Source organism: Adiantum capillus-veneris, chromosome 22 (genome assembly GCF_014529385.1).
Source record: "Adiantum capillus-veneris isolate H3 chromosome 22, ASM1452938v2, whole genome shotgun sequence".
Classification (NCBI taxonomy): Eukaryota; Viridiplantae; Streptophyta; class Polypodiopsida; order Polypodiales; family Pteridaceae; genus Adiantum; species Adiantum capillus-veneris.
In genome coordinates, this window is record NC_140952.1 from 120,106,646 (window position 1) to 120,122,336 (window position 15,691).

Here is a 15,691-nt window from a genome sequence, read left to right on the forward strand (position 1 = left end):
TTTAACGGAAAGCTTACCACCTACGCCAAGCTTGTGAGAAGGGAGGCCTACACCAACAACTTTTGGCTTTGTGATGCAAATCCAACCAAGAGCCAAGCTTCAAGGCATGCTCATCTCCTCTACCATGCTAATTACTAAGCTAAGCTATGCTAATATGAGTGATTATGTGAGGAGATGTACATCTTTCTCGTAAGAATACTCCTTCTTCCTCTCAATCTACTCTCATATCCCGCTAGCTCTCACCATCTTCGAAGGTGTGTGAGGTCTTGGGTCTGAGACCGTGAGGGAATTGATGTTGTGTTGTGCATGAAGCTTCCATATTCATTGCACTATCTAGTATTGAAGGAACACAAGAAATCGTATTGTAAAATGTCTCTCTTGATGGGAGAAACCATAATACAAAGCCTTTTGGAGGGGGGACCGGCTCCATGCAAATCCGGTCCTCAACTGTTGTCAATTGCTTAATTTCTCTCTCTTTTGAAGTATTGTTCATGCTATCTAACTAGGTGTTATGATTTTAGTTGCTTTCTCCACCCAAGCACTCTTGTTTTCTCCACCCAAGCAGATCTCATCTAACACTGGTTTTCTTTCACAAATAATGGTCAAGAACTGAAGCAGTTCAGGTTCCGTTGCATGTCTTATATAGCAAGACATCTTGTACAAAGTTGCATGTAGCCAGTGGACCGAGCTTGTGATATGGCACGTGTTACAAAGCTCCCGTGCGTGACTACAAACTGGGGGTAGCTGGGCAAGATCACCGAGCAAGAGAACACATTTGTTGTTGAAGGGATCTGCCAATGTACTGCTTGTTATGTTCACATTTTGCCTTTCAATAAGGTCAAAAGTTGTTTGGGTTAACATGGATAGCTTGTCTATAATTATAATATCTACCTCTTTTACATCCAAATATTGCTCATCGGTCTCATGAATAGAGAGGGGACACTGTTGATTCGTGGTTGGTATCTTGAACTGGTAATAGACTATAGATGCAATGTTGCTAAGTCTTGTTGGTGCCGCTACGATGGCAAAGCGCCGAACAATAATATGGAAGCGATGGCAACAAGTGTCTATTTCCTTTTTCTGTCGACCTCGTAAATCATTATATATGTGAGTATGCCGTTGTGCAAGAGGGACATATTTCTAGATTGTGAGCAAAGATATCACATTGCATGCTCCAATCTTTATACAATGCAGTAATTTCAAACCATGACCTAGCATATGGACGATAAGCTAGTTTCAAATTTGCTGCAGTTTACTCCCTAGCTTATTAACGATTGGATTGTAATCTTCTAGGCCTTGAGAACTTCAAACTAATTCCTAGTTCAGGAGAAACAAGGACATATATAATATGGAATCAATTATTTGAACACCTAGTATGGTATCAATTATTTAGAGCTAAAGTAATAGTGCACAAGGTGAATTCATTATTGCGATACACCACATGCATTCACTACTTGTGTATTCACTATTGTAATACATCACATGCATTGGCTAGCAACCGTATGCAAAGAGTAGCGTGTGTAACTAACATGCTCAGATGTTAATCGACATCAAGTGTATAGTTCTGAAAACGAGATCCAAGTATATTGAAGCAAATGGAGTAATGCGAAAAAATCTAAAACAAGAAAATAGATAAAGCATGAATGAAATGCAACAATAAACTGACCTGCAATGTTGTACTGATGCTTTTCGATTGTCCAATCAACAGGTCGATATTTGAGTCAAGCTACAAAAAGCAATGTGAATAGTTAAACATATCATTGCACAATGAAATGTCATAGGCTGAAAGTGCAAAGTATACAGTGCACGTCATACAGAGGTGTCATACAAAAGTATGGTGGAGAGCTGGCACTGTGGTCTCTCCAAAAAATTATAAGAAACGGAAGCCGTGCCTTGCCCCGTAGTGTTTATGTGTTGCGCCAAGCAAACGCATGCGCATGGGAAATTGGATGTAGATAACAGACCTTACAGTGATGTCGAGTTGGAGTTGTGTCCTATGTCCTCTAATCAGTATTACCTTCTCTGTGTGTTGTAAGCTGCTTCGGTCATCAATTATGCCTTCTTGCCTCCTTGCTGGCTAGCCCGAGTTATGTATCGTGCTTCCTAACTGCACATGATAATGGGCATCTTGAGGTCGGCATCCCCATAGCGGAAGGCACTATATTCAATCTCGTCAATAATCCAAACACGCATCTGGTAAACTACTATTACGTGATGCTCATGGGCATTAGTACGAGTGGCGTTCCACTCGATATCATTCATCAATGCCTTTCCCTTGACATTGAATTGTCTGCCACTAATCCCCTCACACTCTGCCAAAAGAGCAAGCAGCTAACCATCATAAGCTTCGGTGTGATCGGTCTTGCTAAGCTTTTCTGCCCTCATGTGCACTTCGACGCTTACACTTTCCACTTCTACGACCTCTGCCGTCTACATCGCCAACAACCTGATAGCATCTACAGAAAAATGTGTTGAACGGGTCTGCGAAGGCAATTTGAACAAGTTTGATCATTGAACGATCATTGATGTTTCAAAAAGCTCTTGACTCGTCTTTCTTTGGTAGAGGCCCACCTTCGGACAGTATTGAGAGTCTCTTATCGTTGTCTCCTTCCTAATGCCCGCTCGCTATGGTCGCTTGCTGCTGTCGCCTTCGCCATTGCGGAGCTCGAAGAGCATGAGCGCACATGCTGGCGCCCACAAGGGTCTTCTTTCCCTGCTCGGCAGCAGCTTCTCCTGCTTCGGTTGCCAGAAAGGAGCGGCAGATGCTCAGGAATCTTGTAAGTCTTTAATCTATGCCTTCCTTTCTTCTATTTTCTTGTCGGCCATCAATTGCTTGCGTGCGGTGCGGTGAAGCCTTGTGAAGGAGTAGGATCTCCGTCAATGCAGAACGGGTGAAGACATGGCTTCTCATTAATGTCGCATTCAGTTTTCAATTTTCCAACGCTGGGTTTGCCCCATTCTCAGTTTCATCTACATCCTCAACGGATGAGTTTATATCACAAGTACTACCGGAGAATGCCAGTGCATTACTCTTCACAATGGAAGAGCTTAAGAAGGCAACCTCCTGCTTCTCCTCATCCTGTCAAATTGGGCAAGGAAGCTTTGGGACAGTTTACAAGGGAAGACTTACAGATGGAAAAGAGGTTGCTGTTAAAAGGGCGCGGAAGGTATGCATTTGATGAGTATGATGATCACATAGGCGAATTTTCTCTGTTTCGGTCTCAAAAGTACATGGGTTCAGTAAACTAATCACAGTAAGTGGCAACTTTATGTATGGATGCAGGACATCTTCGAAGCACGGCTAACTGTTCAATTTCAATGTGAGGTCAATCTGCTGGCAAGTGTAGAGCATTTAAACCTTGTGAAGCTATTAGGGTATTTTGAAGGAGGCAATGAAAGAATTTTGGTTCAAGAGTATGTGCCCAATGGCAACCTCCGACAGCATCTTGATTGTGAGTTTATGTCAGTATTTGACATGTTACAAACTTCTAAAGCGCCTTGATTTTATTCACCTGTTTTTTGACAGGTGAGTTTGGGGTTGTCCTGGACCTTTTTGTGCGATTGGATATTGCGATTGATATTGCTCACGCTCTCACATATCTACACTTCTATGCAGGTACTGAACATTACTATTCTTTTGCAATATTTGAGTGCTATTTAGATAAGGAAAGTTAGGTAAATCAATGCAATTGTGCCACAGTTTTATGTGCAATCCAGCAATTTGCAGCATGTGGGTCCTTTTTGACTCAGAAGCAATGCAATTGTGCCTTGGCTTTGCGTGGAATCCAGCGATCTGCAGCATGTGGGCCCTTTCTGAGTCACAAAGGCTTATATGCCTCACTTTTTGGATTGAATTCTAGCCACTGTCCAAGTTCTTATTTAGTGATGTCGTTGTAGCAGGCTGCATGTCGTGTCTTTGCTAATCCCGCCTTCTGGAAGATGGTTTGCTAGGCTGCACATACGCTAAAATATTAGTTTTTTTCTGCTTTGATTCTTTTCTCAAAGCCTAATGTAAATGTTCTGGCCTTTAGCAATAGCTAGTTTTAGCTGAAGGCTGTTGAGTTTCTTTTGGCAGAGAGACCCATCATTCACAGAGATATAAAGGCCTCAAACATACTGTTGACCCCAAGTTTCAGAGCCAAAGTTTGTGATTTTGGGTTCGCAAGAGTGGGGGCATATGATCCAGAGGCAACACATGTTTCTACACAAGTGAAGGGAACTGCTGGGTATCTGGACCCGGAGTATTTAAAATCCTATCAGCTTTCGACAAAGAGTGATGTCTACTCATTTGGCATACTATTAATTGAGCTTATAACGGGAAGGCGGCCTATAGAACTACAGAGAGTTGTTGATCAAAGGATAACAGCACGCTGGGTTAGTGACGATTTTTGCTCAATGAACATTGAAAGACACTGCTTTTTATTCAACAGTAAATTGGTAGTTGCCAAGGTTTGCTAGCGTTGATTATATTCAAATTTTGCTATGCTATGGTGCAGGCCTTCAAGAATTTTCTGAGTAACAACTTGGCTGATGTTCTGGATCCCAAGTTGGAAAGAAGTGAATCTGCTCACCTGGTAGCAGGGAAAGTATGTAAGCTAGCGTTCCAATGTTCTGCACCGACACGGCATGACAGACCAGAGATGAAGCAAGTGGTAGAGTATTTATGGGCAGTTAGAAAAGAATATCAGGCTCTGCTGGAACAGAAAGTTTCTGAGTCTTTACTTGAAAACTGAAGACAAAGACAATCCCTACTGCTTGCAACAGCATAGTTTTTTGTACAGAGAATTCTCAGGTAGCTCTCAGAGTATACATAAGATTCTTGTTTTGTGTCTATGAAAAGCACAAAAATCGGTTGTAGAGGGAAAAACCATACAAATTTGTTGATTCCACTGAGAACTTTCTAAGGTGAGAAATACTATCTCTTGACTTTTGTAGAAATCCGGGAGCATAATTTGAGAAAGTGCATAATTTATGTCATTTTAAGTTTATTTATTTTTGATTTGTTTATAGCGGCTATGAGTGAACATGTGTGTGTGTGTGTGAACACACGGGTGCAAGGTAGGTTTGGTACTAGGAGGCATCATATTCACCTAGGAGGCTCTCTTTTTAGTTTATTCATTTGCTCTAAGATTCGGATTCCGAATCTTAGAGGAAATAGGCGAATCTTAGAGCAAATAGGCATCATATTCACCTAAGAGGCTCGGAAGAATCTTAGAGCAAATAGGCATCATATTCACCTAAGAGGCTCTCTTTTTAGTTTATTCATTTGCTCTAAGATTCTTCCGAATCTTAGCCCGAATCATAGGTCGTCAGAATGCATCCTCCTCAACACTCACCCCTGTAGAAAGGGATGGAGGACTCCAACACAGGCGTGCATGTAGTAGCTGCACTTCTAGACTTGCTGTAGACCACAAGCCCTGCTTCGCTCGTATGCTGAAGGAACTCCACGTTACATATTAAAAAAAGCACAAATCTGCCTCCCCAGCCTTGGCCTGCCGCTCGCTGAACACTTCTGCACCCCCCCCCCTCCCCCCCGAATCCTCACCATGCATTTGGGCCCCCTGCGAGAGTGTGTCCCGCTTTCTGCTTGAGCGATCTTCCCTCACCTGCTTGTGCGATCAAATTCCGTTTGCCGAGAGGGTATCATGTCGGATTCCATTTCTTTTTTGAATTTTTTTCAGCTGGGACCCCATATATATTGTTGGAGTTTGGCATCTGTTGGGTTTTATCCGGTTGGTCCTGGTCTCTCTTAGGGACAGGTAATAGGGAGTGAGGGCTCTTTTGTGGCTCTTCGTGGAAGAGGTAGTTTTCTCATTTTGAAGCCCTGATTGTGGTTCTCTCTTTGTAGCTCTATCGCCGCTCCTGCATGCTAGGAGGGTTTTTCCCGTGCCTTCTAGGTGCCCTATGTGCCTCCCTCCATATATTTTGTGAGTGGTAGCTTATCTTTCAGGTCGTGGGGGCAGATGTGTGGGCTGGGCATCCGGCGAGTAGGGCAGTAAGGCATCGTGTGCAGCCAAACAGGGCACCCCTCGTGGGCAGCCCTAGGCCAAATATTGCAGCCAGCCATACAGAAAAGTTTGGGGGGCGGTGTCACAAAGAGATAACGTAGCATGACCAACCCTCTTTGTGAGATCTGTGTTTTTGCACGCCCTCCCTAACGTTTTTGGGGGCAGCTATCCTAGCGTTTTCTATGGCAGCTGTAGGCAGCATAGAGAGAGACCGATCTTTAGTAGCAGCCTCTTATGATGGGCAATGCACAATAGGATTTCTCCCTTGTGTTTTCAGCTCTCGTTACTCTATTGCCGGTGTGGGCCTAGGAGAGTAGAGACCTTTATACTCTCTAGCGGGCAGCCACAGTGGCAGCCTTGAGGCATGCCCCCCTCCCCCCTCTCTCTCTCTCTCTCTCTCTCTCTCTCTGTGCCCTGCGCCACTCCCCTTTTCCCACGCTGCTGGTGCTGCATCGTACGCTGCTGGCTGCTCCCTGCACTGTCCGCCTGCTGCGCCATCCCCAACCCTTCCTGCCCGCCTAGTCTTTCCCTCCACACTTTTTTTTAAAAATCGTGGGAAACCTCAAAGTGAGGAAAACCCACAAAAAGAAAGGGTTACAAAAAACGCAGCACTATGAGGCTCTGAAGGCTAGGTATAAGAATGATGTCTCCAGCGTCATAAGCGAAATGCAGCACTTGACCAAGCGAAAATTTGAAATAAGGAAAGGGGTCAACATAAGTGCCTTGGAACATTAAGGAGTTCCTATGGTGCCAAATGGCCCACAAAGTCCAAAATCCGACTCGGAAAGCGACCACAGACTCGGAAAGCGACCACAGATGATTACTATGATGCACAATCCATACATTAGACTTAGGATGGCATAGACACTGCCAGCTGAGATGCAGTCCAATCTGGTAGAAGCCAAATTCCAATCAGGGAAGCGAGAGTCCACATCCAAAGGATGAGTGATCAGCAAGCATCCTTCAATTTCCTGCCAGAGAGGAAAATAGCGAGGACCCAACCGAAAGCGGGACACTGCATCAGCGAATGAAAGAACACAACCCGAGTCATCAACCACTTGATGCACTTGACAGATTCCTTTTTGGGAAAGAAAATACGCTTGGCGAGGAGACCGTTTTGAACCAAAGTCGAAGCGAAGGCCCTGCTCCAATGCAGACTCTTCAAACGAAGCGAGTTACCCATTGTCGACCATTCCAAGACAAATACGAAGTGACAACCTTCCAATCAACAATGAGAGAAGAAGTAAAGGGGCATCCAGGAATGTGTCCTTCAAGCTTCTCAAAAACAACATCCCAATAAGTCGATTTCCAATGACCAAAAGATGGGGTGACAAATGTGTGACCATGAGAGTTCAGGGTTGCTGCTGCTCCACCAAAACTGGCAACAACATAGCTTTCCGAGCCAAAAGATGATGTTGCAAGTCCAAAATATATTTAACCCTCCAAGCCGCCTGGGAGAACACAGCTTGTCCATAGATAGAAGCCGAATACCCTTTGTGCTAGACGAGGTCCGCTAAAAATGCTCTAAAATATTGGACATGAGGGACTGCAAGCGCAACCGAGGCCAGGATAACAAAGGCAAGTAAAACTACGCATAAGCCACAAGGATGCATTGGACAATCTTGAGACGCACATGAAGCGGCCACGTGGAGAGTTTCCAATAATTTAACTTGGAATGCAGATGTTGAGCACCCAATCCAGTTTCTGCATAGCCGATACATTCCAACCCAACATATAACCCAAATGGCGAACCCGAACATGTGGAGGAACAATCTCCCCAGGCCACAATATCTTATGCCAGTCACACTCTTTCAGAGGCAATAGCTTGGATTTACAAAAGTTAACTTTGAGACTTGTTGCCAACCCAAACAAGTGAAGAGTGCATAATTTGCTGTACATTGCGAGGCATAAACAAAGAGTCATCCGCATATGCTTGATCAGCAAACTGCCGTCCAGTTCAGGCCATATAGCCTACTAGTGGAAGTCAAGGAATCCAAATACATAAACAAGGGGTGAGTAGCGATCGCATAAAGCAAAGCACTCAGAGGGCAGCCTTGCCTTACCGACTGTCCCAAATTTATGAGAGATCCATCCAGTAAGCCTGCAAAAGTGCTGTGTGCATACAAGAAAAGCATGACACGGGATAGCCTAGGCCCAAATCCCAAGTGTTGCATGGTATCCGCAATATAATCCAAAGAAGAGTATCAAATGCCTTTTCAATGTCAACCTGCACGACCAAGACATCCTGTCGATTATATTTTGCATATTCCATACCAATGATGACATTCGTGAGGTTATCAGTAATTTGACGTCGTGGAATGAAGCTGTATTGAGATTGATGCAAGCCTTCATGCAGAAAGCATACCACAGGCATGAGTGTAATAGGCCGCCAATGAGAGAATTCTTCACACAAGGCATGCTTAGGTATCAACTTGAGCAAACCTATTTTCCAAGAGGAGGGCAATTCCTGCTATTCCCAAGATGTATTTATCATGAACAACAAAGGCAACTTCAAATAATCCCAGAAAGACAAGAAAATTGCTACAGAGAGACCATCCCAACCAGGAGCTCTCCATCGACCCAGATCAAGCAAGCTGGCATACAATTCCGACTCATTTCCAAGTCTTGAGCCTGCCGCATCAAAAGAATGGGAGTAACATGGGATAGAAACATGTGATGCACTTGGCGAGCTTCTCTCGTGGGAGAAGAAGGGGCCTCAAAAATCTTTCCATAATGAGAGTGTAAGGCTAGTGCCAGCTCTCGTAAAGTGGAGGTCCACTCCCCTGACGGTAATTTAACTCTTTGTATAGCTTGAGACTGCTTGGAGTGATGCAAATGTTGGAAGAATTGTTTAGAAGTACATCCTTTATCTACAAAAGCCTGTTGACGAGCTCGAGTCTGCTATCTTGCCAATTTTCTCTCATCATTGTGCCGTAACATAGCGTGAGCAGAAAGCAACTCAGTCATTTGAGTGTCACTAAGAGAAGAATGATTAGCCAAGTGCATTAATATGCTACAAGTATCTTTGCCTGATTAACTTGTTCCCGTAATTGTGACAAATAATCCATGCCATACTCCTGGATAACACATTGAACACGCATAACAAAGCGGAACCATGCTATGTCCATATCAACAAACATCCGAGAGATCAAAGGCGGGATGATATCCACAATCATAGCGCGAAAAGGCTCATGCTTGAGATAAGCATTATTGACCTGCAAAAGTCTCTTCTTGGGTAGGCAGTCAATGACATCAAAAGAGCCAAAACTAAGTTTCAAGCATACGAGAAAATGATCCGAGAGACACATAGCATAATCAATCCTCATCTCATATACAAACCCAGCAGAGACTAGATTGACCATAGCCCATTCGACATTGGGTAGATTGGAGAGGATGTGTTCACAGGTTCAGTTTCAGGAGCCTCGGACGAAGTTCTGGCTTTTTGACACTTTGGTGGCTTCTGCAGTACTCTATGGAGCTGAGATTAGGGGGCCTTCATTGGATCATCACGAGAGGACATGTCGCACTGATGGATAAGGGATCATGGAGAAACCTTTGGTCTCTATGATCTCCCGGCTCATTAGAGCCAAAGCTTCAGTACCACGTGCCATTATCCGAGCCTCTCCTGTCCCTTTTTCTTTCGTAGGCGTGCCTTCTTAAAACGTAAGAGCACCCAACCATCCTCCTTGAGTTTCAAGTCGCAACGCTGGCGATCCGCTGCTTTTTTGTGTCGTTCTTGAGACTTCTGCAAAGTCTCGTGAACCTTGGCAAAAGCCGTATCCAAATCTCGCGAATATTCATCCGCTTCAAATATCTAATCTTTCGTGCTCAGGAAGGATGGAACCTTCGCAACACTTTCAACAATCTGAAATGACGTCTTCATCGTCGAAGAGTGTATTGTGTTATTGTAGGCAAATTCCACCAAAGGTAAGTTCTTTTTCCATTGAGTCTTCTGATCCGAGATACAAGACTTCAATAAATCTAAAACCATTGAATTGGCAATCTCAGATTGCCCGTCAGTCTGCAAGTGGAACGATGACGAGAACTGCAACTGCGTGCCAATGTTCTCCCAAATTGCCTTCCAAAACAAACTCATATATCTGGGGTCTCTGTCGGAGACAATTGTCTCAGACGTGCCATGTAATTGGAAAATCATCATGATCATTATGTGTTCTCGGGAGATAAAAAATGAAATCCATTTCAATATTTTCCCAGGGGCGGGTGGGTATGGGTAAAGGCTGTAACAATTCCTGTGTCTTATGCCTGTCAAACTTGACCTTTTGGCATACTGCGCACAAACTCTTCCACATCCTTTTTGAGTCTCGGCCAAAAGAAGTATCTCTCTACCCCTTCATGGTGGTAGCAATGCCACGGTGACCCGTAAAAGGTGGACAGTGGCATTCAGTCATAACCTTTTCCCGCAACGGCTGTGTAATGCACAACATAGTCTTTCTCATCAAGTAGCCTTCCCGAAGGGAGTATCCAGCTGTCTCCCCATCTCGTATCCGTGTGAAAATATCTGCAAAATCTGTATCTGTGGCATACTGGTCGACCATATCCTCGAAGCTCCTATGATGTATCGCAGAAATAGCCAGAACCAACGGCTTCCGAGACAAAGCATCTGCCACCACATTCTTCTGTCCCTGCACATGGACAATCTGGAAGTGAACTGTGACAAGAAGTTCGCTGACCGCATCTGCTTTTCCAAAAGCTGCTTCTGTGACAAGAAGTAGCGCAAACTCTGATGGTCTGTAAAGACAATAAAATCCGCTCCGAGTAGGTAATGCTGCCACTGAGTAAGAGCATGGATAACCACCAAAAGCTCTTTCTCATAAATCTGTGCTGTCATCTCCGGCCTAGAGAACAATCAGCTCTCGTAAGCAATGACATGGCCTTCTTGCATCAAGACCGCACCCAGACTACAACCATAAGCATCACAAAATAATTCAAATGACTTCTGCAAGTCCGACAAAGTCAAATCTGGTCCTGTAGTCAATTTCTCTTTCAATGTCTGAAAGGCAGTCACCTCTGTGGATCCCCATGAGAAAGGGACTCCTTTCTGTATCAAGAATATGCAAAGGGGAAGCAACCTCTGCAAACTTTCGAATGAACCGTCTGTAGTACGAACAGTCCCAAGAAGCTTTCAACTTCATGGACATTCTTCAAATCGGGCCAATCACGGGTAGTGTCTATCTTGGCCAGATCCATTTGCACTCCTGCTGTGCTGAGACAAAGTATCCCAAAAAAAAGTGTATCTCTGAACAGATGATCTCTGTGTTCTGCCTCATTCTTGGAGAAAACAATGATATCATCAAAGAAAGTGCCAACAAATAGCCTGTACTCTTGAAAAATCCTGTCTATCATCCGGTTAAATGTTGCAGGAGCATTGGTTAAGCCAAAAGGCATCACCAAAAACCCAAAAGTCATCCGAAAAGCTATCTTGTAGACGTCTCCCGTCGCAATTCGGATATGATGATATCCACTCTTCAAGTCAATCCTGCTAAAGCACGAGGATCCCTGTAACCTGTCGAGTATATCATTGATCCTAGGAATCCGAAATTTGTTCTTGATGGTGATTTGTTGAGAGCGCTATAATCGATGCACATTCTCCAAGATCCGTCTTTCTTCAAATCCAACAGCAATGGAGAGAAATACAGTGAAGTACTATTCTGGACAAGACCCTTTTCCAAGAGGTCTTTCACTGGGTTCATAATCTTTTCATTTTGTACTCGGCTCACACGGTAAGGTGGCTGGTTCGGTGGCGTGCTTCCAGGTATCAAATCAATGGTTTGATCTTCAGGCCCTCTAAAAAGCAATCGGCATGAGTGTGAAGAAAAATCTTAGCGTTCTTTTGATCAGGTCAAAACATATTCAACCTTTATCCATCGTTCAGTTCTCTCCCAAAAGAATGAGTAAGAAACTGAAGTTCATCAAGTACAATCTCTAAGCCCTTCATTTATCAAAGTCGCTTTCTCGGCCCGATAGTCAACCACGGCGTAGTTCTTGTGGTACCAAGGGATCCTGAGTAGAACGTCACTCGCGTGCCCTGAACACCCCTGTCATTGCAAACGAAGTTTGCCAATGCTCGGTGTAATGGCAACATCCCATCCGGGTGCCAGTCGAACTACCTCCGCCTGTGGCGTCAGTCTGTTGGGCGTAATTCCAAATTGAGCCGCCAATTCCAAGTGAAAAGAAGTTGGCCTTGGCTCCTTCAAAAGAACTTCCCGATCCTGCACTTTGCTCCAAAAGCGGCAAAGTTTCTACTTTCATTCATTAGATTCGGTGCAGGTCCCACGCCATGTGGTACCAATTCTGCTTTTCTATCTGCCTTTTCTGCCACGTTCCTCAGCTGCTCTCGAACTCTCAGGCCTATCGTTGTTTTTATCATTCTGTTCTTTCTGTGCCTTTTTAGGGCACTTCACGGAGATATGTCCCTGTTCCCCGCATCCAAAGCACTTTCCCTCTCTGATGAAGCGAGCTCTCTCCTCAGGAGTAAGCTTGGGTCGTGCATCCTCTTTCTCTAGGTTGCTCTTTTTTCTTTCTACTTTCATTCCTAGAAGTTTGTTCGGCTTGTTGTGTCATGGCCTCATCTGTGGGGTAGGTCAGACTGCAAGAGTGAATTGCAAAGCCCTGCTTCGCATGACTCATCAACTCCTGAATAGAAGCTGACTTCTGTTCCAAGCAGTGATCTCGGATCTCTGTAGGTAGACCCACGGTGAACCGCTCAATCTGTTCTTTTAACGAGATCTTCTTGAATGAAGAGGCGGGTAGAAAAGAGCTCCAGAATCTTTCACAATAAGCATTGATTGTATCTTTCTTGATCATCCGAAGATGGTTCCAAGCAGCTCGTATATCTCGCTCATATTCTTGCGTCAACCAAGAAGAAATAAAAAGCTTTTTAAATTTCAGCCATTTAATTGGCGCAGTCTTGTTTAAAAGAAGCGTGGACCACCAAGTACGAGCATTCCCCTTAAGGTAAGAGGTAGCTCACCAAATCTTGGAGTGCTCTGAATAGCGTCCTCCCGCGAAAGCGATGTCAAACTGTTGTATAAAAGACAAAGCCTTCAAAGCATCTGAGTATCTTGGAAAAGTATCAAATTTGATCGAGTGGCCACCTTCCTTAAACTCTCGGACTTTCTTGCTTTTATCTTCGAGAAAGTCATACTGGTTGGCTTTGTAAAAATTCTTCTTGTTCGCATAGAAGTTTCCATCATCAGAATCTGAGCTGTCTGTAGACTAGTCCTCAGTAGAACTGTCAGGCTCTGGGCGAGATTTAGCCTTCTTTGCCTTTTTCTTGCCCTTTTCGAAGCTTTGTTTCTTACTTCGCTTTTTACCTTTTTTGTCTTCTTCGCTCGAATCTGAAGAGCTAGAAGAATTGCCAAAAGAAGAAGAAGAAGAACTGGGTACTCCTTCAAATCGAACACGCTTCTTCTGTTTCTTACCTTATCAAAAGTTGACTGACGACCCAAATATCCCGGGAAGTCAGTGCTTTTCTTCTGCTTTTTGTCGTGCTTTTTGGCTTTTTTTTGCGCGTCAAAAAGCTGGGCGATCCGTGCATCAACCACCTCTTCTAATTCCTTCTCTAAATATTTCTTGGGAGCAGAAGGTTTCTTGAGAGTGGGTTTCAGGGGTGGTGTAGTGGTTTTCTCCCACTGCTCATGCACTTCCTGAAAAGAAGTCTCGCTCATATATATTGCAAATTTTGGGTCCTTCGCAAAATTGATCATCATCTTCGTTGCATCGCCGATCAATTGACGACGTGTCATCTCTCTTTGCTCCGCTTAAGTAGGCCGAGGCGGGCCATACTCTCTGTTTGAATCTTCGTTGTGATCCCTGCCCGCATCTCTAGATGCAGAGGGGGTCCACTGATCCTTTCGTGAAGCCATACGTGCCGCGGGAAAAAAAATTGGGGATCGGATTTCCCATAGAAGAGAAATCGGCCGTGCGCTGATACCACTGTAACAGACTTGGACACTCCAAGTCAAGAATCAACCGTGACAGCACCAAATAACCACTTCAAACAATTCACAGATCACAATAGATTTGCACTGGCCCGGCGGAGTTCCGTGCCTAGAGATATTGGCCCCAAAGACTGGCACCCTTTTCGGTATTTCTTTTTGTATTAATCAGTTCAAAGTATAAGAGAGTGGCTCGGGTTTCACTCTCAGACTCTGCGTCGAGATGCCCTGAGAAGTGAGGCCCTCACCACTAATTGAAAGGTTACAAGGGATGCGCAAAAGCAGAGCCCCAAAAGCTTGGAAGCAAAAGCAAATTCTCTCTCTCTCTCAATGAGAGTTAAAATAAAGCAATTCAACTCTTTCTCTCATCCAAAATCCTTGCGTAGCAAAAAGCTAGGATTTGTGTCGCTCATTAAATTAGTTTTTTTAATAATAAATTCGACTCCGCGATTTTCGAAAATTAGGGTTTTTGGCAAAAATTAGGGTTTGCAGGAATTTTAGGGTTTCAACAGAAATTAGGGTTTTTGCGGTCTGTAGCCACGTCATCACTTTGTGACGGTAGCCAAGCCAGAGGAGAGACTTTCAATAACAAAGCTACTTAGAAAATTTAAGCGGCGCTATGCACAACTTACGAAGGACAGAATAGAACACACTAGATGCAGAGAAGACAGATCTTTTCTTACAAGCTGTAGGTAAAGGTTTTCAAGAGAATTTGGAGCTGCTTCTTGAAGATAAAGATGCCAAGTAAGGACCAAAAACCGATTGGAATGAGGTTGAAGGTACTGTCTCACTACTTGCCAAGCGTGAAAGAAGAAGGGACAAGATGATAGTAAATATTATAAGTCCTTCCTCCTCAACTTCTGACAAAATGGTAAAGCTTGTTTTTGTAGCTCCTAAGCTGCTTCTTGAAGATAAAGATGCCGAGCAAGGACTAAAAATCGATTGAATAAGGTTGAAGGTACTGTTTCACTACTCGGCAAGCGTCAAAGAAGAAGGGACAAGATGGTAGTAAACAATATAAGTCCTTTCTCTTCAAATTTTGACAATATAATAAAGCTTTATTTTGTAGCTCCTAAGTTTGATGAGTCCATGCTAGATGAGCTTGTGAAGGAAATGCATGACTTGAAGGTAAAGCTTGCAAAGCTTGAAGAAAAATGCCAACCATTGGGAACACTTCTTTGGCAAAGAAAACCGCCTAAAGAAGGGTTTGTCCATAGATGTATTTGGTGTGACAATACATACCATGTACGAAAGGATTGTGATCGTTTTAGTGATGATTTCACAAGAGATGCATTTTCAAGGATGGTGAAATCCACTTACGAGAGACGTGTATTTTGAGAAGTAAATTCATGAAGGGGAAAATGCAAACCTTAGTCGAAGATATGTTAACTAACCATGCTATCTCTTTAATTGAGGTAGCTACTTATGGAGTAAAAATTGAGTACTATCTTAGTGACGAAGAGATGAGTGATAAACATGGTAGACTTTGGCCAAATGTCATGGAATTAGCTAGAAAAGAAAAACTTACAGAAGAGATTCTACATGAAGTATGCGGCTCCATACATCTAGAAATAGGTTGGAGTGATCCTGTGGACTCAATGTTCGTGCATGCCTACATTACAAACTGCCAATATCATGAAGCCATTGTAGAGAAAAAGTATAGGCGTGAAGATGGTGATGAAGGGCCTTCAAAAAGAGTTGTAGAAGTGGAGGAAGGAATGATGC

The 15,691-nt window shown here is 43.8% G+C and overlaps 1 protein-coding gene across 1 annotated transcript; it reads left to right on the plus strand.

Annotated features, from left to right (window-relative positions):
• Positions 1-2,562: 2,562 nt before the first annotated feature.
• Positions 2,563-4,977, plus strand: LOC147430115 (calmodulin-binding receptor-like cytoplasmic kinase 2). Its single transcript, XM_086496274.1, has 6 exons — positions 2,563-2,777; positions 2,965-3,167; positions 3,284-3,452; positions 3,527-3,616; positions 4,076-4,374; positions 4,497-4,977. The coding sequence occupies exons 1-6, from the start codon at positions 2,615-2,617 to the stop codon at positions 4,731-4,733; spliced, it is 1,161 nt and encodes a 386-aa protein (XP_086352400.1). The 5' UTR covers positions 2,563-2,614; the 3' UTR covers positions 4,734-4,977.
• The last annotated feature ends 10,714 nt before the right edge of the window (positions 4,978-15,691 follow it).